Raw genomic sequence first — 27,792 nt, 5'->3', positions numbered from 1 at the left:
TTCATATACAAAATGGCTACAATGCAATGAATAAAATGAGACACTAAAATATCACTCATACTCTTTAAATACATTCTGTAGGAAGTGGAAAGTAGGAGAAAGTCATTTAAAAGTGAAGTATGTAGGTAGAACAATCAAGTACCTTTCCTACTGGGATTAAACATCAGAACCCGGCAGAACCTCTTTTTAAGGAAGTTTTTAACGGCAACTGAAATCTCTAGTTATCCTCAGGGAAAATAGAAGACCAATAGAAATTGTCCAGAATTCTTTGAAAGAAAAAAGAAAGTACACTTGTTCCTCTGTATTGTTTACTACTGCAGACAAATACAAATAAACTGTACACATTTAACTGAGACACTGCTGTACTTATACATTTACACCGGGAGGCAGTAGAGCGCCACAATCTCTTATTAGTCATTTACTCAGTTTACTTGTTGAAGGGCTGTGTGCCAGTTTTAAATAAATATATTACATGGGATTTGGCTTCTTCATTTACAAAGGTGCCTTTTTTTATTTAATACACACTGTATCCAGATACTAGTTCTAGGGGACTTTATACCACTCTAGTGGACTCATAGCATTGTACAAGTTCACCACAGGCTCATACGCAGCTGCTCCAGGCTGTTTTATGGAGATTATACAAGCTTTGTGTGCACAGCAAATCGTCTGTACAATGTGTGAACTTTAAAAGAAGCTGAATTCACTCTTCATAAGGAGTGTCTTTAGACTTGCGGTGGTAGTGTCTGGTGTAGGATTGGGACACAGTCCTGGTGTGTGTTTTAAAGGTTCAGTATTAAGAGTAGAAGGTCAGCACGCTCTTGTGGTTTCCACGGACCAGAAGAGTTGGAGGAAGGTTTTTGGTCAAAGCTTCTAGCCACGCCATGTACAGGTGATCAGACACTGAGCCTTTACGGGCAATGGGCATGCTCCTGTAACACACACACACACACATACAAAATGTTATTACAAAAACACATTATTATAGTGTGTTTATAAGTATATATGTACACAATGTATAATGTTTGTAAATATATATATATATATATATATATATATATATATTATGTGTTAAAAACGTACGGTGGGAGTGTATAGGTGTTTACAGGTGTGTCAGTGTGTGTACAGGTGTATAATTGTGTGTTAGAAAGTGTACAGTGGCAGTGTATAGGTGTTTACAGGTGTGTCAGTGTGTGTACAGGTGTATAATTGTGTGTTAGGACGTTTATGGTGAGAGCGTATAGGTTTTTACAGGTGTGTTAGGATGTGTACGGTGGGAGCATATAGGTGTTTACAGGCATTTTAAATGTGTACAGGTGTATAATTGTGTGTTAGGACATGTACGGTGGGAGCGTATAGGTGTTTACAGGTGTGTCAGTGTGTGTACAGGTGTATAATTGTGTGATAGGACGTGTATGGTGAGAGCGTATATGTGTTTACAGGTGTGTGTACAGGTGTATATTTGTGTGTTAGAAAGTGTACGGTGGGAGCGTATAGGTATTTACAGGTGTGTCAGTGTGTGTACAGGTGTATAATTGTGTGTTAGGACGTGTATGGTGGGAGCGTATAGGTGTTTACAGGCATTTTAAATGTGTGTACAGGTGTATAATTGTGTGTTAGGACATGTACGGTGGGAGCGTATAGGTGTTTACAGGTGTGTCAGTGTGTGTACAGGTGTATAATTGTGTGTTAGGATGTGTACGGTGGGAGCGTATAGGTTTTTACAGGTGTGTCAGTGTGTGTATAAGTGTATAATTGTGTGTTAGAAAGTGTACGGTGGGAGCGTATAGGTTTTTACAGGTGTGTCAGTGTGTGTACAGGTGTATAATTGTGTGTTAGGATGTGTACGGTGGGAGCGTATAGGTTTTTACAGATGTGTCAGTGTGTGTACAAGTGTATAATTTTGTGTTAGAAAGTGTACGGTGGAAGCGTATAGGTTTTTACAGGTGTGTCAGTGTGTGTACAGGTGTATAATTGTGTGTTAGGATGTGTACGGTGGGAGCGTATAGGTTTTTACAGGTGTGTCAGTGTGTGTACAGGTGTATAATTGTGTGTTAGAAAGTGTATGGTGGGAGCGTATAGGTGTTTACAGGTGTGTCAGTGTGTGTGTAGAGGTGTATAATTGTGTGTTAGGATGTGTACGGTGGGAGCGTATAGGTGTTTACAGGTGTGTCAGTGTGTGTACAGGTGTATAATTGTGTGTTAAAAAGTGTATGGTGGGAGCGTATAGGTTTTTACAGGTGTGTCAGTGTGTGTACAGGTGTATAATTGTGTGTTAGGATGTGTACGGTGGGAGCGTATAGGTTTTTACAAGTGTGTCAGTGTGTGTACAGGTGTATAATTGTGTGTTAGAAAGTGTACGGTGGGAGCGTATAAGTTTTTACAGGTGTGTCAGTGTGTGTACAGGTGTATAATTGTGTGTTAGGATGTGTACGGTGGGAGCGTATAGGTTTTTACAGGTGTGTCAGTGTGTGTACAGGTGTATAATTGTGTGTTAGGACGTGTATGGTGGGAGCGTATAGGTGTTTACAGGCATATTAAATGTGTGTACAGGTGTATAATTGTGTGTTAGGACATGTACGGTGGGAGCGTATAGGTGTTTACAGGTGTGTCAGTGTGTGTACAGGTGTATAATTGTGTGTTAGGATGTGTACGGTGGGAGCGTATAGGTTTTTACAGGTGTGTCAGTGTGTGTACAAGTGTATAATTGTGTGTTAGAAAGTGTACGGTGGGAGCGTATAGGTTTTTACAGGTGTGTCAGTGTGTGTACAGGTGTATAATTGTGTGTTAGGATGTGTACGGTGGGAGCGTATAGGTTTTTACAGATGTGTCAGTGTGTGTACAAGTGTATAATTGTGTGTTAGAAAGTGTACGGTGGGAGTGTATAGGTTTTTACAGGTGTGTCGATGTGTGTACAGGTGTATAATTGTGTGTTAGGATGTGTACGGTGTGAGCGTATAGGTTTTTACAGGTGTGTCAGTGTGTGTACAAGTGTATAATTGTGTGTTAGGATGTGTACGGTGGGAGCGTATAGGTGTTTACAGGTGTGTCAGTGTGTGTACAGGTGTATAATTGTGTGTTAAAAAGTGTATGGTGGGAGCGTATAGGTTTTTACAGGTGTGTCAGTGTGTGTACAGGTGTATAATTGTGTGTTAGGATGTGTACGGTGGGAGCGTATAGGTTTTTACAGGTGTGTCAGTGTGTGTACAGGTGTAGAATTGTGTGTTAAAAAGTGTATGGTGGGAGCGTATAGGTTTTTACAGGTGTGTCAGTGTGTGTACAGGTGTATAATTGTGTGTTAGGATGTGTACGGTGGGAGCGTATAGGTGTTTACAGGTGTGTCAGTGTGTGTACAGGTGTATATTTGTGTGTTAGAAAGTGTACGGTGGGAGCGTATAGGTTTTTACAGGTGTGTGTACAGGTGTATAATTGTGTGTTAGGACGTGTATGGTGGGAGCGTATAGGTGTTTACAGGCATTTTAAATGTGTGTACAGGTGTATAATTGTGTGTTAGGACATGTACGGTGGGAGCGTATAGGTGTTTACAGGTGTGTCAGTGTGTGTACAGGTGTATAATTGTGTGTTAGGATGTGTACGGTGGGAGCGTATAGGTTTTTACAGGTGTGTCAGTGTGTGTATAAGTGTATAATTGTGTGTTAGAAAGTGTACGGTGGGAGCGTATAGGTTTTTACAGGTGTGTCAGTGTGTGTACAGGTGTATAATTGTGTGTTAGGATGTGTACGGTGGGAGAGTATAGGTTTTTACAGATGTGTCAGTGTGTGTACAAGTGTATAATTGTGTGTTAGAAAGTGTACGGTGGGAGCGTATAGGTTTTTACAGGTGTGTCAGTGTGTGTACAGGTGTATAATTGTGTGTTAGGATGTGTACGGTGGAAGCGTATAGGTTTTTACAGGTGTGTCAGTGTGTGTACAGGTGTATAATTGTGTGTTAGAAAGTGTATGGTGGGAGCGTATAGGTGTTTACAGGTGTGTCAGTGTGTGTAGAGGTGTATAATTGTGTGTTAGGATGTGTACGGTGGGAGCGTATAGGTGTTTACAGGTGTGTCAGTGTGTGTACAGGTGTATAATTGTGTGTTAAAAAGTGTATGGTGGGAGCGTATAGGTTTTTACAGGTGTGTCAGTGTGTGTACAGGTGTATAATTGTGTGTTAGGATGTGTACGGTGGGAGCGTATAGGTTTTTACAAGTGTGTCAGTGTGTGTACAGGTGTATAATTGTGTGTTAGAAAGTGTACGGTGGGAGCGTATAAGTTTTTACAGGTGTGTCAGTGTGTGTACAGGTGTATAATTGTGTGTTAGGATGTGTACGGTGGGAGCGTATAGGTTTTTACAGGTGTGTCAGTGTGTGTACAGGTGTATAATTGTGTGTTAGGACGTGTATGGTGGGAGCGTATAGGTGTTTACAGGCATATTAAATGTGTGTACAGGTGTATAATTGTGTGTTAGGACATGTACGGTGGGAGCGTATAGGTGTTTACAGGTGTGTCAGTGTGTGTACAGGTGTATAATTGTGTGTTAGGATGTGTACGGTGGGAGCGTATAGGTTTTTACAGGTGTGTCAGTGTGTGTACAAGTGTATAATTGTGTGTTAGAAAGTGTACGGTGGGAGCGTATAGGTTTTTACAGGTGTGTCAGTGTGTGTACAGGTGTATAATTGTGTGTTAGGATGTGTACGGTGGGAGCGTATAGGTTTTTACAGATGTGTCAGTGTGTGTACAAGTGTATAATTGTGTGTTAGAAAGTGTACGGTGGGAGTGTATAGGTTTTTACAGGTGTGTCGATGTGTGTACAGGTGTATAATTGTGTGTTAGGATGTGTACGGTGTGAGCGTATAGGTTTTTACAGGTGTGTCAGTGTGTGTACAAGTGTATAATTGTGTGTTAGGATGTGTACGGTGGGAGCGTATAGGTGTTTACAGGTGTGTCAGTGTGTGTACAGGTGTATAATTGTGTGTTAAAAAGTGTATGGTGGGAGCGTATAGGTTTTTACAGGTGTGTCAGTGTGTGTACAGGTGTATAATTGTGTGTTAGGATGTGTACGGTGGGAGCGTATAGGTTTTTACAGGTGTGTCAGTGTGTGTACAGGTGTAGAATTGTGTGTTAAAAAGTGTATGGTGGGAGCGTATAGGTTTTTACAGGTGTGTCAGTGTGTGTACAGGTGTATAATTGTGTGTTAGGATGTGTACGGTGGGAGCGTATAGGTGTTTACAGGTGTGTCAGTGTGTGTACAGGTGTATAATTGTGTGTTAAAAAGTGTATGGTGGGAGCGTATAGGTTTTTACAGGTGTGTCAGTGTGTGTACAGGTGTATAATTGTGTGTTAGGATGTGTACGGTGGGAGCGTATAGGTTTTTACAGGTGTGTCAGTGTGTGTACAGGTGTATAATTGTGTGTTAGAAAGTGTACGGTGGGAGCGTATAAGTTTTTACAGGTGTGTCAGTGTGTGTACAGGTGTATAATTGTGTGTTAGAAAGTGTACGGTGGGAGCGTATAGGTTTTTACAGGTGTGTCAGTGTGTGGTGTGTACAGGTGTATAATTGTGTGTTAGAAAGTGTACGGTGGGAGCGTATAAGTTTTTACAGGTGTGTCAGTGTGTGTACAGGTGTATAATTGTGTGTTAGAAAGTGTACGGTGGGAGTGTATAGGTGTTTACAGGTGTGTCAGTGTGTGTACAGGTGTATAATTGTGTGTTAGAAAGTGTACGGTGGGAGCGTATATGTGTTTACAGGTGTGTCAGTGTGTGTACAGGTGTATAATTGTGTGTTAGGACATGTACGGTGGGAGCGTATAGGTTTTTACAGGTGTCTCAGTGTGTGTACAGGTGTATAATTGTGTGTTAGGATGTGTACGGTGGGAGCGTATAGGTGTTTACAGGTGTGTCAGTGTGTGTACAGGTGTATAATTGTGTGTTAGAAAGTGTACGGTGGGAGCGTATATGTGTTTACAGGTGTGTCAGTGTGTGTACAGGTGTATAATTGTGTGTTAGGACATGTACGGTGGGAGCATATAGGTTTTTACAGGTGTGTCAGTGTGTGTACAGGTGTATAATTGTGTGTTAGGATGTGTACGGTGGGAGCGTATAGGTGTTTACAGGTGTGTCAGTGTGTGTACAGGTGTATAATTGTGTGTTAGAAAGTGTACGGTGGGAGCGTATATGTGTTTACAGGTGTGTCAGTGTGTGTACAGGTGTATAATTGTGTGTTAGGACATGTACGGTGGGAGTGTATAGGTGTTTACAGGTGTGTCAGTGTGTGTACAGGTGTATAATTGTGTGTTAGGATGTGTACGGTGGGAGCGTATAGGTGTTTACAGGTGTGTCAGTGTGTGTACAGGTGTATAATTGTGTGTTAGAAAGTGTACGGTGGGAGTGTATAGGTGTTTACAGTTGTGTCAGTGTGTGTACAGGTGTATAATTGTATGTTAGAAAGTGTACGGTGGGAGCGTATAGGTGTTTACAGGTGTGTCAGTGTGTGTAGAGGTGTATAATTGTGTGTTAGAAAGTGTACGGTGGGAGTGTATAGGTGTTTACAGTTGTGTCAGTGTGTGTACAGGTGTATAATTGTGTGTTAGAAAGTGTACGGTGGGAGTGTATAGGTGTTTACAGTTGTGTCAGTGTGTGTACAGGTGTATAATTGTGTGTTAGAAAGTGTACGGTGGGAGTGTATAGGTGTTTACAGTTGTGTCAGTGTGTGTACAGGTGTATAATTGTGTGTTAGAAAGTGTATGGTGGGAGCGTATATGTGTTTACAGGTGTGTCAGTGTGTGTACAGGTGTATAATTGTGTGTTAGAAAGTGTATGGTGGGAGCGTATATGTGTTTACAGGTGTGTCAGTGTGTGTACAGGTGTATAATTGTGTGTTAGAAAGTGTACGGTGGGAGTGTATAGGTGTTTACAGTTGTGTCAGTGTGTGTACAGGTGTATAATTGTGTGTTAGAAAGTGTACGGTGGGAGTGTATAGGTGTTTACAGTTGTGTCAGTGTGTGTACAGGTGTATAATTGTGTGTTAGAAAGTGTATGGTGGGAGCGTATATGTGTTTACAGGTGTGTCAGTGTGTGTACAGGTGTATAATTGTGTGTTAGAAAGAGTATGGTGGGAGCGTATATGTGTTTACAGGTGTGTCAGTGTGTGTACAGGTGTATAATTGTGTGTTAGGACGTGTACGGTGGGAGTGTATAGGTGTTTACAGGCATTTTAAATGTGTGTACAAATGTTTTTACTCCAGCGACCCTGAAATGGAGAAGCGGAGAAGAAAATGATGATGATGATGATGTTTTTACTCACACTATGATGAGTTTTGCAGCTCTGGAACTTTCCTGCAGAAGCTCATTCAGCCGAACCTGCAAACGCGTCTACAGAAAAAAAACATTAATTCACTCATGTATTCATTCACACATTCACCAGTCTCGTTCATTATAGAATTTCATTTTATAGAACATTTTATTCACTTGAAGGCAACATCTATGACTCTGTTGTTTCTACAAAGCTGAAGTGTAAATTGTCTGTAAGTGTTTATTCACTGTTTGAATTCCCACAGAAACTCATGTGTAACTCAAGCTGTTTAGTTTTGTAGCACTTTCGTTCTGCGTTTACTTTCATGCAGTTAGCGCTCTCCTGAATTTAGAGTCAGTTCCTTCTATAGCAAAAAATAAAAATAAAAAATCAATATTACACACCAATGAAGCAGAAATAGAGCAATATCCTCAGCTTGGTTCATATTTTCAGCGATTGAAGATTGTCTAAAAACCTCCAAATGCCTTTTTTTCTGCCGTGAGCAGAGAGAGGCTGAGACACTTTTTAAAATTATCAATACATTAGAGCAGTTTCCAACATAAAGCGACTGCAGAGCAGCACATGGAGAGGAAATATCAAAATTTTATAAAAAGTGTTTCTGAATATCCTCTAATCATTCATTCATTACACTTTGGAGTCACCAATCCACCTACCAACGTGTGTTTTTGGAGTGTGGGAGGTAACCGGAGCACCCAGAGGAAACCCACGCAGACACAGGGAGAACACACCACACTCCTCACAGACAGTCACCCGGAGGAAACCCACGCAGACACAGGGAGAACACACCACACTCCTCACAGACAGTCACCCGGAGGAAACCCACGCAGACACAGGGAGAACACACCACACTCCTCACAGACAGTCACCCGCAGCGGGAATCGAACACACAACCTCTAGGTTGTCCTTTAATCATCCACGTGTTTTAATTAAATCAATCTATCCATCCATGCATTAATTCTTATACAAACATTTATTGAGCCATCTCTCTGTGCATTTAATATGTGCATTAATTAAATGCTTTAATTAAAAAAAATGTATCACTTTTAAATAAATAAATACATACAGAATTTAAAGACAGTGTGGTCATATATTTCCAAAGTGTGGTTCTGAACTCACGTAAATAATATTGAATAAAGAAGAATGAATGTCTGCACACTTTTGAACCAAAGCTGCTTTATTTATAACAATGTTTCGACATCACTGTCAACATCTGAGGACAGAAGTTGAAAAATTGCTATAAATAAATAAAGGAGCTTTGGTCCAAAAATCTGCAGACATTCTTTTTAATTCTTTAATTCGTGTGTTCCCACCTTCTCATCGAACTGGTCCAGTTCCTCATCTGTGATTTTCCAGGGGTTTTCTTTCCTCAGATTTTCAGCTTGAATCATGTCCTTCGACCCTTCGTGCAAACGGAAAGGCTCGATCATGTCCTCAAACAACCTCCAGCTAAAACACACACACGCACACACACACACACACACACACAAGCACGAATGGCTAGTGAGATATACAGTAAAATATTCACCATATTCATATGAAGTGTATTTGAGTTTTATGTGTTTACTTTTCTGCGGTTGGCCGGATGTGGAGGTCAGCGATGACACTGATATCTGTACACTTGATCCTGAACTTTTTCAAAAGAGACTGCATTCTGAAACACACACACACACACACACACACACACACACACACACACACACACACACACACATATATATATATATTATGGGAGGGTGAACGCACACCAAGATTTCTCCCAGTCACATGGATTTCCAACAGTAAACTCTCAGAAAATTTGTCACTGTGGAGGTTAGGGAATTTAATTATACCTTATTCTACTATAAATTTATGTTAAAGTTGTGTTGGTGTCATTCGCCTCGTTTCATCTCCAGGACTTTTATTGTGTTATTTTATTCTCCACAGTTGTATAATGAAAGATTACAGAGATCCCCCTCTCCTTCTGGAGAAGAGAACGTAACGAACCTTTAGGGAACACATCTGGACTCTAACACTTTCACATGTACACTCTTTGTAGCTTTAGTGACAGTAACGTACCTCTGTTGTATCTTTTTACCTGAAAGTGTAACAAAGAACATCGTTGGAGCTGAACAGGATTGGAGGAGCCTAACTGCCCAGTTCTGTTTATTTTAGCTAACAGACACCCACATAATGGAGTGAGAGAAGGGAGCAAACTACACACTGAGTGAGAGGAAGGAAACTTATGACCAGTTGATCTCCTGGTTATAAAGACATCAGGGTCACACTCACAATCCCACAGTGATATATGTAATGATTTAAAAAAACAACAACTTGGGAACCAATAATTTATAATTGGATTTTTCTTGAGAAATTAATTTGGCTCTTTTCTCAGTCATGTGCTGTGGTAAGTTGTCTATGTTTCTTGTTTTTCCTGCCACACTCCAAAAACACACGTTGGGAGGTGGATTGACGACTCAAAATGTCTGTAGGTGTGAGTGTGTGAGTGAATGTGTGAGTGTGTGTCGCCCTGTGAAGGAATGGTGCCCCCTCCAGGGTGTGTGACGTACTCTTCTTTGTCCTGCTGTATGCGCTCTGGCTGGCCTGCGATAAAAACACGCAGTTTACAGTCTCTCCATTTCTTCCTCGTGGTCAGAATATAAGGCAGAAGCAGAGTTAAACCTGTAAACACAGAGATTACAGAGAGTTTACAAAGCAACGCTGAGATTACACAAAGATTGCGTAGAAGCACAAATATTACACAGAGATGATGTACCTCCGTCATCGAAAAGCCACCAGACATCGATGGTGCCTTTGCCTTGTTTTTTCTTAAACTGAGAACTGGCCTCAACCAAACGTTGATTCAATTTTGCCACATCAGAGGTGTGAGGGACCTCCACTGATTCTGAAAAGAGAGAGAGAGAGAGAGAGAGAGAGAGAGAGAGAGAGAGAGAGAGAGAGAGAGAGAGAGAGAAAAGAAAAAAAATGAGAGAGCGAGAGAAACACAGAGAGAGAGAGAGAGAGAGAGAGAGAGAGAGAGAGAGGGAGAGGGGTCATAAACACCACTCCAGCTCATCCCTAAGGTAATGAATGGTACTCCCCCACTCCAGAGAATGCATTTCCACAGCCTGATGCTGGTGGGGTTTATACACCTTCAGGGGACTTCTATAATTGAGCATGGTGGTCTCTGGCTCATGTGCAGCTGCTTAAACATGTCATAAATCATTTCTATGGAAATTATACACTACATTCATTCATTCATTCATTCATTCATATTCTGTAATTCGTTTCATCCTGTTGAGGGTAACTGTAGACAGTCTTGCACAGTCAATGCACCCAGCAACATGTGTAGGACCCCAGAAGCCTAGGGGCTGTGTGACAGTGACACCCCCTGCAGTGCCACCACACCGCCTCACAGTGCACGTGCAACAGAAACCTCATCTTAGCAAAAAAGAAGATGAATCAACTAACTTTAAGAGGTGTCCCTAAAGTTTTGGCCATGTTGTGTATATATAATTCAGATGGTGAGAGAGAGAGGGAGAGTGTGTGTGTGTGTGTGTCCTGGGAAGACTTGCTTTTAGCTGTGAGGAGAGAGAGTGTGTTGTTATTAGATTACAGCAGCACAGATGCTTCAGAGGAACTTTAATTGGATTTTATTGTAATGGCCAGACTGTCTCATCCTGGGATGGGGCTGTTAAGGAATATATAATGTTTTGTGTGTGTGTGTGTGTGTGTGTGTGTGTGTGTGTGTGCTCCAATGTTGTCACTGACCCACGTGACTATATTTTGTAAATTTCAACAAATTTAAAATTTCACACCTGCAACACACTCCGAAGGGGACATTAATTGTTGACATTTTGCAAGTGGAATTCTTGTCCATTCTGACTTGATAAAAACTGATCTACTCAACAGTGAATGACCACCATTTTCCTGGTGTGCCCTCAATGACAGATCTGCAGACAGGGTGGTCAAAGCCAACGGCGCAATGTTGTAGCACTTTCAGAATTAGGCCTGGCATCGTCTTGCTGAAATAACCATGTACTTCCCATAAAAAGACGTCACCTTGAAGTCAGCATGTGTCTCTCTAAAATCCCAATGTACCCCTCTTCACACAAATGCAACCCACCCATGCAGGTCCCTTCTATGTATCTAATTTAATTGCAGTAATATAACCACAGTAATTGCAGTACCTCTTGTGGCAAGTACTTTTTTGGAGGGTTTCCTGGCTCTTTTAAAGAATCCTTTCCCTCCCTCCTGGAACCCGTTTTCCTCCATCTCCAGAACAGCCTGCTCCAAGAGCATCCTCTCCATCTCCTCTGGGGAATGAAACACACACACACACACACACACACATAAATTACATATATATAATAATCAAAGAGTCTTGCAGGTCTTTTTTCCCTAGCTGAACTACAAAGCCATGGCATTTTAATATGCGCAGAAAGAACACACACCATTATTCTCCCACTTTCCCTCAACAGAGATCCTGTAAGCTCTTCTTAATGATTAATGATACATGTTTTGAAGATAACCATTTTATCATAAAGTGTTTTAAGCCTCAAGTGGTTTGAGGTCACTTTATCAGAGCTGATAGTTTGGAGAGTTCAGAGTTGAGTCTTTATCAACTGAAGGGGACTAATTACACAAGCGCTTATTACACACCGCCACAACAGAAGTGTGACGTTTAGTTTGGCTTGTTCCTCTTTTGTAATTAAATACATGAGATGTGAAATTGTCTTTAGATCATTTTGTATCTGCAAAACAAGTGAAATAAAAGTGCCTCCCTCTACTCCCTCTCTCACCACACTATCTCCTCTCTGGTTACAGCCGGGGTTGGCTTCACAAATGCATTGTTTGTTCGTTGTTTACCTTCAGCTGCGAGGATGTGAGAGATGTCCAGCCCCTGATTGAGTCTCAGCATCACTGTCCCATACTCGAAATCGAACGCATCACTGGAGACAGGACACACATTATTGAACCTTCGTTCATACACTCATGTGAACGTTTGTGTGTATGCGTGCATGTGTGTGTTGCGTACTGTAACACTCCTACATATGTGTGTACGTCTGCAATGTCTGCAGTTCTCCAGTCGCGTTTAAACCCTATCATCAGCGTGTTCGGTCGGAGACGTCCCAGTCCTGAAGCCTGCAGAAAAACCAAATAAACAACGACATTTCTATTAGAGATACACTACAGACGGATACAAACAATTTGAAGACACTGCTTAAAGTGAATTCAGCTCCTTTTAAGTTTGCACACAGTTCAAGGACCCTCTATAGAGAAGCATTAGAGGGATATAGAGAAGCATTAGAGGGTTAGAGGGATATATGGCTGTGGAGCAGTAGAACTGTGTGCTCGGGAGTGATGGAGTTATACCCAGGGATGACTTTGTGATGCAGAGCTAATCGTCCAATAGTAGCACATAACTTCATTAATGTTCATGTGGGCTGAATGCCATTAAATCCATATAGAAATGTTCCAATATCCAGTGTATAGTCTTCCCAGGACAGTAGAGACTGTTACATTCCTGAGTACATCCTGAAGAAATGTTGGATAAGCAGGTTTTGACAGTGTACTGCTTTATTTATAATGCAATAAGTAACAGAATACAGAGAAGTCTAACAGATTTCGTTACTTTTTCCCCTTGTACTGTAACTGATTTCTCCAGAACAGATACTGGGAATTGCATTGGTGCTATCTCCATAAGCAATCTCTCTCTTTATGGTGCCCTAAAGCAGCCACTGGTGTTATTTCAGTTTACACACTTTATCCTGCTTTATTGGAATGACTGTCGGTCAGCAGCACGTCTAATCTCACTTTCGTCTGAAGTCATGGCCGTATCTCTGCTGATAGAGACAGCAACTTTATTAACAAGTGCTCATTTAAATAGGGTTTAGAGTTCTACAGTAGAGGTCTAATATATATATGTAGTATATCTATATGTAGTATATCTATTACAGTGTTCTGCAGTAAACTTTCTCTCAACTGTATTAACTGTACACAAGCAGTGTGTTCTTCAATGCTCTACACTCATGACGTCCTCAGGACCCCCACAGAGCAGGTGTGATGTGGTGGTGGATCATTCTCAGTGCTGGAAACACACTTTGTTCTTCACTCACTCACAGCACAGCTACTGGGTTTAAGAAGTCATTTATTTTAATGTGTTTATGTTTTTGTATTTATCATAATTATATATAATTTTATGCACGCACCACACTTATTAAGATAAATAATTAAAAATAATAATAAGCATAGGGCCGGCACAGTGGAGCAGCAGGTAGTGTCTCTGTCACAGCTCCAGGATCCTGGAGGTTGTGGTTCAAGTCCTGCTCCGGGTGACTGTCTGTGAGGAGTGTGGTGTGTTCTCCCTGTGTCTGCGTGGGTTTCCTCTGGGTGACTGTCTGTGAGGAGTGTGGTGTGTTCTCTCTGTGTCTGCGTGGGTTTCCTCCGGGTGAATGTCTGTGAGGTGTAGTGTGTTCTCCCTGTTTCTGTGCGGGTTTCCTATGGGTGATTGTCTGTGAGGAGTGTGGTGTGTTCTTTCTGTGTCTGCGTGGGTTTCCTCCGGGTGACTGTCTGTGAGGAGTGTGGTGTGTTCTCCCTGTGTCTGCGTGGGTTTCCTCCGGGTGACTGTCTGTGAGGAGTGTGGTGTGTTCTCTCTGTGTCTGCGTGGGTTTCCTCTGGGTGACTGTCTGTGAGGAGTGTGGTGTGTTCTCTCTGTGTCTGCGTGGGTTTCCTCCGGGTGCTCCGGTTTCCTTCCACGCTCCAAAAACACATGTTGGTAGGTGGATTGGAGACTCAAAAGTGTCCGTAGGTGTGAGTGAATGTGTGAGTGTCTGTGTCGCCTTGTGAAGGACTGGCGCCCCCTCCAGGGTGAGTTCCCGCCTTGCGCCCAATGATTCCAGGTAGGCTCTGGACCCACCGCGACCCTGAATTGGATAAGCAGTTAAAGATAATGAATGATGAATGAATGTATAGAAAATGGGTTTAATATTTGACCAAACAGATATCTGACTTCTGGTGCTAGTCTTCAGGAGTATAGTAGAGGATTTTTAGTGTTTTCAGGTTTCTGGTCTACAATAGAATAAATGTAGTGTCTGTTGATATTTCCTGTGCTATTATTCTGACCTGCAGCAGACACTCTACTCCTTCTCGAAAGCGGTCAGATGCCACGGCAGCGTAAAACGCTTTTCTCTTCTGCTGATTCAACCACAACTGGTTCTGCTCCATGGAGGAGCTCATCTCTTGTTGATGTTCTGGCCTAGAACCCTGTAACACACACACACACACACACACACACATGAAAAGAAGTCAAATTTTGTAAATAATTTAAGGAGCATTTTCTTCACTCAGTCTTCTTCACATCATAAACAAGGCTCTGTAAATAATAATGGTTCATTTTATTTTACAGTTCAAAGTCATAGAATATTTTTGCCCCTTTGTGCTGATAAAAAAGGCATACTGCTCCTTTAATTAAGACACATGCTGCCTGTATTAGACTGTGATGGCCAGATGTGATGTACAGGGGTTTCTCACCACAAACACTTCGCAGGAAACACAGAGGCCGTAACTTTTGGTGAAGGCGTGAGCGAGGTCCAGCAGAGCTGGGCGGGTTTTAGGAGCTCCAGTCAGAGCAATAACCTGTGGCCTGAGGAGCAGATCACAAAAGAACGGTTTATATACACACCCAGCATTATCCTGCTTCATAAGACATATCAGATTTAACAGCAGCATAAAGCCTGGGCTTATCTTCAACTACACAGACAAACAGAAAACATGAATTGTTTATAAACAACTGTAGGAGACCATCTCAGTTTACAGACAACAGCCAAATATTACACAAAGGAAACGAGGAAAATACGCATCAGATAAAAACTGTTCAAACAGTGGCCACCACAGTACACTCAGAAATATAAATTAAGCAGGAGTCATGCAGAAGGAAGACTTAAATAACATGAGTGAGTTAACATGTGGTGTGTTCTCCCTGTGTCTGCGTGGGCTTCCTCCGGGTGACTGTCTGTGAGGAGTGTGGTGTGTTCTCTCTGTGTCTGCGTGGGTTTCCTCCAGGTGACTGTCTGTGAGGAGTGTGGGGTGTTCTCCCTGTGTCTGCGTGGGTTTCCTCCAGGTGACTGTCTGTGAGGAGTGTGGTGTGTTCTCCCTGTGTCTGCGTGGGTTTCCTCCGGGTGCTCTGGTTCCCTCCCACAGTTCAAAAGCACACGTTGGTAGGTGGATTGGCGACTCAACAGTGTCCGTAGGTGTGAGTGTGTGTGAGTGTGTGTGTTGCACTGTGAAGGACTGGCGCCCCCTCCAGGGTGTATTCCTGCCTTGCGCCCAATGATTCCAGGTAGGCTCTGGACCCACTGCGACCCTGAACTGGATAAGGGTTACAGACAATGAATGAATGAGCTGTCCTTCACACTGCGTGTAAATTTCATCCATTGAAGTTAAGAAGGTGTTTTCCTTCTCCTGTAAAGTTACTATTTTGGGGATTTTTCACTGGACAGCGATGAAATATTATAACGTGAAGAGATTGTACTCTGATGCTTTCTGTCTGTTGACAGTCCAGACTCTACCTGGTGATATGACATAAATAATTCAGACTCTCCTCTAATGCCTGTGATTTATAGAATGAGTGTTATATTCTTTGCAGTAATGTAACGTATCAGTGAGTACCTGAAGTTTTTGACGTGTTCGTCCACTCCTGATAATGTCAGGGCATTGTTCACGGCATTCACAAAGGTCACAGCCTGAGTGGACGAGCCCCAGTTCACATCTACAGAAACAACCAAACACATGAACATTTCACACAAAGCTTTTTAATAAAGTAATCATGAATCAGCTCACCGAACAGTCCTTCAATTCATTCCTATTCAGTGCTCCTGATCAATGACACTGCGTTTCCTTACTGTTACTGCAGTAATCTGTATATTTATGGTTTAGGAGTCTGCTGTTTTTAATCTTGTAATATTGAATATTGCGATAATGACATTCTTTGCTTTACCAGGTTTCTTGACAGTGACATAGATGTAGAGGAAGATCTCGATTCCATATGTTAGTAGGGCGGCCCACCAGTTAATCACAAACATCACAGCACAGCACAGCACCGCTCCAAAAAGAGACAGCCACATGTTATAGTATTTATACGCCGGTCTCCAGCCTAAACCAACACAAAACACACACGTCTCACATTTAATCAGTAATAGAACTCAGTTAAACACTTTCTGAGAAAATGGTCAGTTAATAGTTGTTGTGTTCAGAGTGAAATCTAAATGTGGAGCTCCAACTCTACTCTTTTTCACTTTTCTGGCCCATTTACCATCAAATCACAAGTTCAGTCATGGGCCGTAGGACATGTTTTGTTGATTTTCTGCGTGGAACACATTTTAATGGACAATTAATTGGTTATTTTTGTTTATTAGTATTTCAGAACAGCGCTGAGTAAAGTTCAGACCTGGGGATTTGGCATAAGAGGCATGGAAGCAGGAGAAGTTGATGAGAGCGTAAGAGGCCAAGAAGAAGTTGGAGATGATGGGAGCAATAACGTTCAGTTCCGCTGCACAGAAAAAAAAAAGTATTACCGCAGGTTAATATGTTTTTACATAAATGATACATATCTGTAGAAAAGCATTGGCAAATACAAAATGCAATGAGACGCTCTGGAGAAGCTGCACATGAGCTGAGGGCTGAGCAGATTCATCACATCCCTGTGTGATGAATCTGGTGTCATAACAGTAAACACTGGGACTTGATAATGTGTGTATCTCTGTGTGTGTGTGTATGTGTGTATGTACTCTCACCAATCAGGATGAAGGCCACAGCAATGATAAAGGTGAGAACGTATCCTCTAATTGGCTCGTTGTTTTTGCCATGTCCTTTGGCAAAGAAGTACAGGGCTTTGTAGATGTTGTCTTTACACAGAGCCTTAGCCACAGGAAACAGAACCATAACCTTAGAATGGGCTTTTTATACTCAAGCTTAAACATAACATTTGTATTAACCCAGTTGACCTTGTGCAGGGAAGTGATGTACAAGCACTTTCTGCCGGTGCTAGATCAACTAGTATTCTAGTATTCAACATATTTCTATCCTCATTCATTCATTCATTCATTCATTCATTCATTATCTGTAACCCTTATCCAGTTCAGGGTCGCGGTGGGTCCAGAGCCTACCTGGAATCATTGGGCGCAAGGCGGGAACACACCCTGGAGGGGGCGCCAGTCCTTCACATGGCAACACAGACAGACACACACACACACACACACACACTCACACATTCACTCACACACTCACACCTACGGACACTGTTAAGTCGCCAATCCACCTACCAACATGTGTTTTTGGACTGTGGGAGGAAACCGGAGCACCCGGAGGAAACCCACGCAGACACAGAGAGAACACACCACACTCCTCACAGACAATCACCCGGAGGAAACCCACGCAGACACAGAGAGAACACACCACACTCCTCACAGACAATCACCCGGAGGAAACCCACACAGACACAGGGAGAACACACCACACTCCTCACAGACAGTCACCCGGAGGAAACCCACGCAGACACAGAGAGAACACACCACACTCCTCACAGACAGTCACCCGGAGGAAACCCACGCAGACACAGAGAGAACACACCACACTCCTCACAGACAATCACCCGGAGGAAATCCACGCAGACACAGAGAGAACACACCACACTCCTCACAGACAATCACCCGGAGGAAACCCACGCAGACACAGGGAGAACACACCACACTCCTCACAGACAATCACCCGGAGGAAACCCACGCAGACACAGAGAGAACACACCACACTCCTCACAGACAGTCACCCGGAGGAAACCCACGCAGACACAGGGAGAACACACCACACTCCTCACAGACAGTCACCCGGAGGAAACCCACGCAGACACAGAGAGAACACACCACACTCCTCACAGACAGTGACCCGGAGGAAACCCATGCAGACACAGAGAGAACACACCACACTCCTCACAGACAGTCACCCGGAGGAAACCCACGCAGACACAGGGAGAACACACCACACTCCTCACAGACAGTCACCCGGAGGAAACCCACGCAGACACAGAGAGAACACACCACACTCCTCACAGACAATCACCCAGAGGAAACCCACGCAGACACAGAGAGAACACACCACACTCCTCACAGACAGTCACCCGGAGGAAACCCACGCAGACACAGAGAGAACACACCACACTCCTCACAGACAGTGACCCGGAGGAAACCCACGCAGACACAGGGAGAACACACCACACTCCTCACAGACAGTCACCCGGAGGATCCAGCCTAGTTTACTCATGTACAGTATGTATGTGATCTGTATGCAATTGTTGCTGTTATTCTGTATGTTATTGTGTCAAATGCTGATGTACAGAATTATTGTGTGTTTTTGTTCACCTGGAACACTTTTGGAGCGCTGACCAGAGAAGCAAGAGCTGAGGAAATCGTAGCGGAAAATGTTCCTGCTGTGATGAGGGGTCCGAATCCAGATACCATAGTCATCACCTATATATGCACATATTAACAAAATATTTATACAGAAATAAACACAGTACAGTGTCCATAGCCCCGAATAGCTGTTCAATCTCCAATAAACTCTGATTAAAGTGTCTCTGGGAATGTTAGCACTCAAGCTAAATGCATTAGCAGCTGTCTAGAAAATAAACTGTCTGGTGGGGTGTATTCCATTACATTTACAGTGTAAAACTGAAGACACATCAAGTGTGTTGGCTGATCAACTACTTTTGGGGTAAAAGGGGTAAATTATGGAACAACTTTTTTTTTATTATTTTTGATTTGTATCTTAAAAATATAGACATGAATTCTGATGTGGTTCTTCAGCAGTTACTCTCTCACCTGGAAGTTGTTCATGAGTCCGTATGGGCACTTTGCAGTCGCACAGATGGAGAAATCATAGCCAAAATCACAAGCTGTGGAGAAATTGCAGCTGGCTCCAGGAGCAATGGTGTCATTTCCGTTTCCTGTTGCGTCGCGGACCACTGTAGCCGCTGGAGACAGGATGAAATATAATTCAGAAATGAATCTCTCCTTGTAATTCAGAGGATCCATGAGCACAATAGTGGCAATTAATTAAATAATAATAATAATAAAAAAGAGACATCCTTATAAGGGCAAGTGATTTATATAATAATATTATTATTATTATTCTCTTATTGAGTACGGAGATAGACTTAGACATATAATAAATCTTAGATTACCAAATCCAATTTAAGGCAGCCCTGAATTGAACAGTTTTCTTTTTTCCAAAATAAAAGCACATATTAATTAATAATTATTTACTGGCGACAGAAAATGTTTAACAAATATAAATGCCTCATTAATTCTAGACTGAGATAACTTCATAAAATATATCCCCTCAAAGTTGTCAGCCTGGCCAACTGATGCTATTTAGCTATGCTATGTTAGCATGGGCTAATGTGCAGTTTTTGTACTTACAGACACAGAGAGCAATTCCCAGGTAGGTCAACCCTGTGATCAAGATGGCCAGTAGGGTACCGATGGGAATAGCTCCCTGAGGGTCCTACAAACACACATTCACACACAGAGATTTAGTACAGCAACATACAATGTAAACTAAACAAAGCTAACATGCTAACTAGGTCCCTGAGAGCAAGGAGATGGCGGTCCACTGTTGTCCCACTGAGGGCAAAGTTGGAGGTCCACTAGTGTTTTACACAGTGTTTTCTGGGCGGATCGCTGCTGATTAAACAGAAATTTAGACAAAATGCTACATTTTAGCACTTTTCCATTCACAGTCCAATTTATATTTTTTTTATCATTAGGTTCTTTTTGTTAATCTTTATAAATAAGATTAGTAAAAAATTTTAATCAGCACAGTGTCAACATTTTCAGCATTTAATCATTTTATATCAGGGTTATACTCATTATTATATCTCTCATAGCTGTTGGTAATATTTGTATTAGATTATTTTCCAGAATAAAAGTCTCTGTGAATGTAAAATCTGTGTGAGGAGATTATAAATGAGTTATATCCTCTACAGGACAGTAATCTGAGGGGTCCGATGGTGGACCAGTAGTGGTCTACAGTCAGTGGTGTGACAGCCTTTTCATGCCAGTGGACCGATATATATTTGCTGTCTGATCGTATGCGTGTTGTTGTTTTACAGGCTCCCAATATTTCTTTTCAGAGTTAGCCATTTCAAACAGAACTGTGGTTTACAATATGGGAACTGAAGGTCTTCCTGATGAGGGTATTACCCAGTGAAGGACTTTGTGAATACATTTAAGTAGCCCATGATGTATTACAGACTTCTAACCTAAGAATAGCACAAGTTTGCATTGAAGTCCTTGTAGTTCTTGAATAATATGTTTTAGTATGTAATAAGTCTGGCATTTTTAGGAGTTAAAAGACACTCCCGAGGTTTCTCTTAAGCCACAAAAGTCACATGTATTGGCAGAATAATCTGCATATTTTCTGAATCAGATAATGTTGTAAAAGTGTAATTTCTTTTGTGTGGTGACTGTACCCTCAGGTCTCCGGAGATGTTTGCTCCTGCCAGAATTCCTGTCGCTGCAGGGAAGAAAATGGCAAAAACAGAAAAAAACGTCTCTCCATCCCGGAAATTTGGGGTAAAATTTTCCGCCATTATTGATGCTGTGAACAGAGTATAATGTAGGATTCCATATGTTATTTATTTATGCATGTGTATTTATAATTTGTGTATCAAATGTGAACGACCTCGTGGAATTGGTTTATCACTCACTCACTCACTCACTTACTCACTCACTCACTCACTCATGTTTAACAAAACAATCCAGTAGTGTGTTATTCAGTGCTCCGCCTTTTAAAGAAATCCCTTTAAAGACAACAACATTACGCTTATTTCCACTCACATTGATAACTATAGAATCCTTTAGATTTTTTGTCCTCAGTGGCAGGAATTGCAGTCCCAACAAAAACATTCACTATCGCCACTAGGAGAATCACCAACAACACGATCTGAGCCTAGAGAGAGAGAGAGAAAATGATTATTATAAAATTTATAAAAGAATTTATGACATTGTATAAATTATTGCTAATTACAATTATGTGATTCTTCTGATTACAATTCAACTCCCCAGACTATTATATTTACAGTTTGATTAGAAAAGCTCAACATTAATTAAATTAATTAAATTCAAGAATGTATCTAAAAAGCCCTGGTGTTTAGCTGGACTCACTTTGGCCTCCCACTCCATTCCAGCGACAGAGATTCCCAGCAGCAGAACCACAGTGATGCAGCCGATAATCCTGATATCATTCACTTCATCCACCATGATTGCGTTATTCACCTAAAAACACACACACAACACACTCATAAACACATCAGCCACATCACCATTAACATCAGCCACATCACAGATTTATTCAATTAATCTGAAATAACAGTCTATTGTGTGAAAAGACAACATTCTGTTTTCTGACTGAGAATGAATTCAGTGAGAAAACAGAGGTGAAAATGTTCTTATAAATGTTCCTACATGTTTTTGGACTCTATTTTACCTTCAGAAGATCCACTACTGTTTCCGAGAACCCCACCACATACATAGCTACAGCTACAGCATTAGCAAAGGCAAAGATGAGGCCTATCGAGCCGCCGAACTCTGGGCCCAGACTCCGTGAGATCAGATAATACGCTCCACCTGCGGCAAAACAGAGCAGACAGATTATCTCATTGGTTTTACGGGGGTTGTATCCGAGGCCCAAAGCTACTGGGGCGCTCATGAGTAATCAATACACAAATCTAAACCCCTGACTTCGCTCAGGGTGGGGACATTATCACCAGCAGGAAGATTAAAGTAGCTGAAATAATACTGGAACCTTTTGTTACACAGAGTATATCCAAACGTTTGACACTTCTTCTAATGAGTGAAATCCTATACTTTAATCTGCACCCACTGTGGACTCAGACATTTACAGAATGAGTTTAATCTGCTTGGAAAAGCATGGAATAAAACAGGATGCTGATAATGAGCCTGAGTCCGGCTGTTGATCAGAACTCCATGGAACCAAGGAATGAACAGATGTGGGATGAGTTGGAGTGGTGCTTGTGATTCACTTCTAATAATCTACCTTCAGTACCTGCATGACCTCAGTAGTGTTTATTGGGCAGAATGCAGTCAAATTCCTAACAGTAAAGAGGAACTAATCAGGGTATTAAAGGAACACTGCATCGCAAAAAAAAAACAAAAAACAAAGAAATCAGAACTTATTTAGAAGAAGATTTCTTTAGAGTTGGTGTCTACAAATGTGTGTGTGTGTGTGTGTGTGTGTGTGTGTGTGTGTACCTCCTCGGACCACTCCATTTGTACAGATAGCTGACATGGACAGACAGGTTAAAGTGGTGACCACACAGCTCAGTAAAATGATAATAATCCCCAAACCTGAAATACAGATAATAACAATAACAAATAACAACTTTAGTCTGATCAAACCTTGGAATAAAAGGATAATAAATGACCCCCAATCAACTGTTACATATTAATAATTAGAAGATATCTATAGAACTGAGAAAGCAGTGCTGAAGTTTGAGATTTGTCCTCAGTGCTGTTGTGTAAACACTTGTTGTTAAGAAAACATATGGAGAAATGTGTCGATGAGATTCTCTTCAGAAGTGTTTCGTTAACGACTGGACGAGGGAATGCCACGGGTCATTTCTCAGCTCATGAGAAACGAAGGAGAAAAGTATGGCTCATTCTGAGTGTGCTCTCAAGCAGCTCTTAGAGCTGGTGTTGGTCGCTACGCTGGCTGTAAGAGGGTCATTAGTTTTACTCCATAAACCTCACCAACACCTACAGGCCACAGGCTCAACGCCCCCACACACACAGAACTGATTAATCAACCAGGCATAACAGCCTCCAGTCCTCCACATACACTATGATCCAAACCCGGAGTTCGTAACCTCTTTTACTGTGCAGTTCCTTTCTGAGTTGATAAAAATTTCATGGCTCTCACATTTCTCACTTAATAAAACAGCAGTAAGGAGGGACTGCTGTAATTTGCTATTGTAATTTTACAGCAGCAGTGACTGCAAGTATGAGTACGCTGGTCGGCAACTGACCGTATTACACTCATTTAATAGATTCAATAACCCCACCGTCGACTAGAACCAAAACCACTTTTCAAAAACTAAAATAACATTTGAATTATTATGAAGCAACATATTAAACGAAGGACAATTCCATGTCACAGATCTGGAGTCAGTCGAGAAACACAAGAAATGTTTACAGCAAATCAACCACTATCTACCTGCTTAACCCTTTTTGCTAATTAATCCTCCCATAACTTACAGCCGTTCCTGAAATGCAGCCGATACAGAGTGATACGCAAAAACCCTTTGGTGTTAATCGAACACAGAGCACGTGGCAGCAGAAACCAGCAGCGCAATCACGGTTTAATTTCACTGTTTATCTACAGTCTGTCGCTGCTGTAGAAATCTGTGTAAATAGAGTTTAGTGAGGAATGATGATTGGTTGATTGCTCTGCACAGGGGAATTAATCATATGGCTGCTGTCCAGTTAAAGACATGTATCTCCAAGCTGCTGTCCTTCACACTGTGTGGAAATTTCATGATGAATGGACAAATAGAAACACTCCAACATGTCCTTGAAATAAAAATTTTTACAATGACGTCCTTTGAAAGTTAAGGGTTTTTTCCTTCATCTGTATAGTTACTATTTTAAGAAATACATATTTTTCATTGGACAGCAGCAATATACACTGTGGCATCAAACAACAATCCTTCCTCCACTGCTCTGTCACAACCCACCCGTTAAAGAAGCTCTGAAATAAATGTTTAAAATTGTTCTTAAAAATTTTGCATAAATAATTTATATATCTATATCTACGAGACTGTCTGTGAGGAGTGTGGTGTGTTCTCTCTGTGTCTGTGTGGGTTTCCTCCGGGTGACTGTCTGTGAGGAGTGTGGTGTGTTCTCCCTGTGTCTGCGTGGGTTTCCTCCGGGTGACTGTCTGTGAGGAGTGTGGTGTGTTCTCTCTGTGTCTGCGTGGGTTTCCTCCGGGTGACTGTCTATGAGGAGTGTGGTGTGTTCTCCCTGTGTCTGTGTGGGTTTCCTCCGGGTGATTGTCTGTGAGGAGTGTGGTGTGTTCTCTCTGTGTCTGCGTGGGTTTCCTCCGGGTGATTGTCTGTGAGGAGTGTGGTGTGTTCTCTCTGTGTCTGCGTGGGTTTCCTCCGGGTGACTGTCTGTGAGGAGTGTGGCGTGTTCTCTCTGTGTCTGCGTGGGTTTCCTCCGGGTGACTGTCTGTGAGGAGTGTGGTGTGTTCTCTCTGTGTCTGCGTGGGTTTCCTCCGGGTGACTGTCTGTGAGGAGTGTGGTGTGTTCTCTCTGTGTCTGTGTGAGTTTCCTCCGGGTGACTGTCTGTGAGGAGTGTGGTGTGTTCTCCCTGTGTCTGCGTGGGTTTCCTCCGGGTGACTGTCTGTGAGGAGTGTGGTGTGTTCTCCCTGTGTCTGCGTGGGTTTCCTCCGGGTGACTGTCTGTGAGGAGTGTGGTGTGTTCTCTCTGTGTCTGTGTGGGTTTCCTCCGGGTGACTGTCTGTGAGGAGTGTGGTGTGTTCTCCCTGTGTCTGCGTGGGTTTCCTCCGAGTGACTGTCTGTGAGGAGTGTGGTGTGTTCTCCCTGTGTCTGCGTGGGTTTCCTCCGGGTGACTGTCTGTGAGGAGCGTGATGTGTTCTCCTTGTGTCTGTGTGGGTTTCCTCCGGGTGCTTGGGTTTCCTCCCATGCTCCAAAAACACACGTTGGTAGGTGGATTGGAGACTCAAAAGTGTCCGTAGGTGTGAGTGTGTGTGAGTGAATGTGTGAGTGTGTGTCATCCTGTGAAGGACTGGCACCCCCTCCAGGGTGTGTTCCCCTGTTGCACCCAGTGAGTCCGGGTAGGCTTGCACCCACCGCCGCCCTGAACTGGGTAAGGGTACAGACAATGAATGAATGATATATACACACCTGTGTGCATGTTTACATATGTTTGATTGTATGTGTGTGTGTGTGTGTGTGTGTGTGTGTGGATGTGTATATTTTACCAACTCCTGCTTGCCCGAACACCCAGCTCAGACGGATGAACAGCATCACTCCCCAAATATTTAACATACATCTCACCTACACAATAAACATACAAACAAACCAACAAAGTATTTTACAATGACACACACAGGGACAAATTGTGGGTTCTTTACAGAGCCATTTTTGTTCATGAGACATCTGAGGATGAATAAATGTTTCTTAAATGTTTACCCACACGCTGTTTATGCTTTTAAATTAGATTCTAAATGTAGTGTATTGTGATATAAACTGAGATGTCTGAAGGATGTTTTACAGTCCTTCTGTAACCCAGCCACAAAGAGCACATTTGTGGGCGGAGCTTGTGAAAAGGGACCATTTTGTTATGTGTTTATGATGTTTTTTTTGTGTGTTCAAGTGTATTTTACCACTCACCAGGACTCCTTTAATCCAGCCGAATTTCACCATCCCCCCACTGCTTTCCGGAGGGGCCATGGCCTCTATGTCATCATTCTGAAGCACATCACTGCCCTCGCCATCATTAACTGTATCTGGAATATCCAGATCACCATCCTCCAAACAAACAAACAAACAAACAACAGGATGGCATTTTAGTTGAGAGCCTAACATGAATTTTATCCAGTACAATCTCAGAAATAATCATTCTGCTGTTCAGATTCAGACCTAAATCCTGTATCTCATGAGTTTTCGGGAAGACAAACAACAGATAGACTTTGTTGACATCTGAGGATCACTTTTAAATCCCTCAGGAGAAACAACCTCAGACGAATAGGAGACGTGAGACGCTTGTGTCCAGATTAAAAAGGACAGAGTGATTCTCAGCATCGACATGAGAAGGTTCTTGCTGCTGAGGAGAAACGATGGAGCTCTGTCTTTAGTTCAGCTGCAGATCAACAGAAGAGTTATTGTCTCAGCAGCTCTGAGCCAGTGGGAGACTTTACTGAGATCTGGGGACATTCCTGGACTCTTTGTCTCTGGAAAGACATCTGAGCAACATGAGATACAAGATACAGTCTCCATCGTCTCTCCATCTGACCTCAGTCCTGTCCAGGACTCACTATGGAGATATTAAGGAGACACTACAGAGATATTAAAGAGACACTGCAGAGATATTAAAGAGACACTATGGAGATATTACAGACACACTACAGTGATATTAAGGAGACACTACAGAGATTTTAAGGAGACACTACAGAGATATTAATGAAACACTACAGAGATATTAAGGAGACACTACAGAGATATTAAGGAGACACTACAGAGATATTAAGGAGGAGTTACATAGCTATTTAGAATGTTGATGCTAATGAAATCTAACCACATTCTGAGAACATAGTGAACAGACAGTTCATTGAGTTTTTGTTTTGTTTTTTTAGTTTTGCAAATTGCCTAATATTTCAGTATGTACACTTCCTAGCCCTTGGCTTCATCTTCAGTTTTTTTTGTTTAATGCCAAATACTTTATATTAAATCACAGTTTCCCTCTGTTCCTGTGCCACTATGCAGCATCTGAGCTGTGTCTGAATCAGCGTCACTTTCAGGCCTAGTTTGCATTAATTACCTCATTCAGGACGACCGATCAATGCCTGAGCCCTGGGAGATCATTACTCATAAACTAAGTGTTTTCTCTCTGGCTTCTCCATCAGAACTGAGCTATTGATCTGAGTTTTAGCAGCGAGTCCAGGCTGGGTCTTCATTACTGTGTATGTGCTACAAGCTGCAGGTCTCCCATCTGTTTGTTTTAATGTGCTGTTACATGTTCAGAGAAGAAAACTTACATGATCTGCCTTTCTTAAATCTTAATGGGATTAAGCCTAGTCCTGGAATACAATTGTGATTTTCCATTGAAAAAAGGATATAGTCCAGGACTAAGCTTTAATCCCGGTCTAGAACTCCAGCCCAAATGGGAATTCCACTTATTTTCCAAAATTGTCTCCATAAATTATATGGAGAAATATTAAAAGAGTGAGGATTGTTATTTGATTCTAGGGAAACTTGAGACAGTGGAGGTGAATGGAACCAGACGTCCTCCTGTAAAAGCCCCTCATAGAAAGTCATTACAGTAAATGGTGGTGACCACCGCGCTGATGTCGGACCATAGTTTACAGAAGGGGTTGGTTTTTAAATCTGTTCCTGGTGGAGCCGGAGGTAAAGGGATTATTGTATTTAGATTTCCATCATCATCATCATCATCATCATCATCACTGTCATCATCAACATTCCCTATAAAGCTCTGTAGACCTTTGGAGGTCACTCCTGGTCGAGGAAAGGAAACTAATAAGGAGACGTCTGGTTCCATTCACCACCACTGGAAAGTCTTTATAATCCACTACTTCCAATTAAAACACCCTGAGGGATTTTGTTTACATCTCAAACACTGATTTATGGAAAGATGATTCAGTATATCATTCACACTTCAGTGCATACAAAAATAAATGC

At 42.1% G+C, this 27,792-nt stretch overlaps 1 protein-coding gene across 2 annotated transcripts; it reads right to left on the bottom strand.

Annotated features, from left to right (window-relative positions):
- On the bottom strand, positions 1 to 26,302 carry slc12a1 (solute carrier family 12 member 1). Of its 2 annotated transcripts, XM_066685769.1 has the most exons (25): positions 25,768 to 26,302; positions 25,356 to 25,431; positions 22,608 to 22,703; positions 21,823 to 21,962; positions 21,501 to 21,611; positions 21,174 to 21,285; positions 20,807 to 20,934; positions 19,755 to 19,839; positions 19,155 to 19,306; positions 18,696 to 18,803; positions 17,076 to 17,199; positions 16,730 to 16,831; positions 16,280 to 16,435; positions 15,952 to 16,051; positions 14,815 to 14,926; positions 14,407 to 14,547; positions 12,320 to 12,426; positions 12,151 to 12,233; positions 11,472 to 11,597; positions 10,058 to 10,186; positions 9,852 to 9,963; positions 8,870 to 8,956; positions 8,616 to 8,751; positions 7,297 to 7,364; positions 1 to 929 (listed from the first exon to the last, which is right to left on the bottom strand). In XM_066685769.1, exons 1-25 carry the CDS (start codon positions 25,960 to 25,962, stop codon positions 794 to 796), a joined length of 2,922 nt encoding a protein of 973 aa, XP_066541866.1. In that variant the 5' UTR covers positions 25,963 to 26,302; the 3' UTR covers positions 1 to 793. The 2 variants fall into 2 exon arrangements, with proteins under 2 accessions (XP_066541866.1, XP_066541867.1); XM_066685770.1 differs by lacking the exon at positions 25,356 to 25,431 and having other exon boundaries at positions 25,768 to 25,884.
- Between the last annotated feature and the right edge of the window lie 1,490 nt (positions 26,303 to 27,792).

This window comes from Hoplias malabaricus, chromosome 11, assembly GCF_029633855.1.
Source record: "Hoplias malabaricus isolate fHopMal1 chromosome 11, fHopMal1.hap1, whole genome shotgun sequence".
In the NCBI taxonomy this organism is placed as follows: domain Eukaryota; kingdom Metazoa; phylum Chordata; class Actinopteri; order Characiformes; family Erythrinidae; genus Hoplias; species Hoplias malabaricus.
This window is presented reverse-complemented; position numbering and strand designations above follow the sequence as displayed.

Bases quoted from the DNA above. Each gene is read 5' to 3' on its own strand.
- slc12a1 (XM_066685769.1), bottom strand. From the start codon at position 25,962: ATGTTAGGCTCTCAACTAAAATGCCATCCTGTTGTTTGTTTGTTTGTT. The intron at 21,286-21,500 runs GTGAGTCCAGCT...CTCTCTCTCTAG, and splicing joins GAATGGAGTGGGAGGCCAAA to GCTCAGATCGTGTTGTTGGT. The intron at 16,052-16,279 runs GTAAAGCAAAGA...TTGTTTCTGTAG, and splicing joins TGTCACTGTCAAGAAACCTG to ATGTGAACTGGGGCTCGTCC.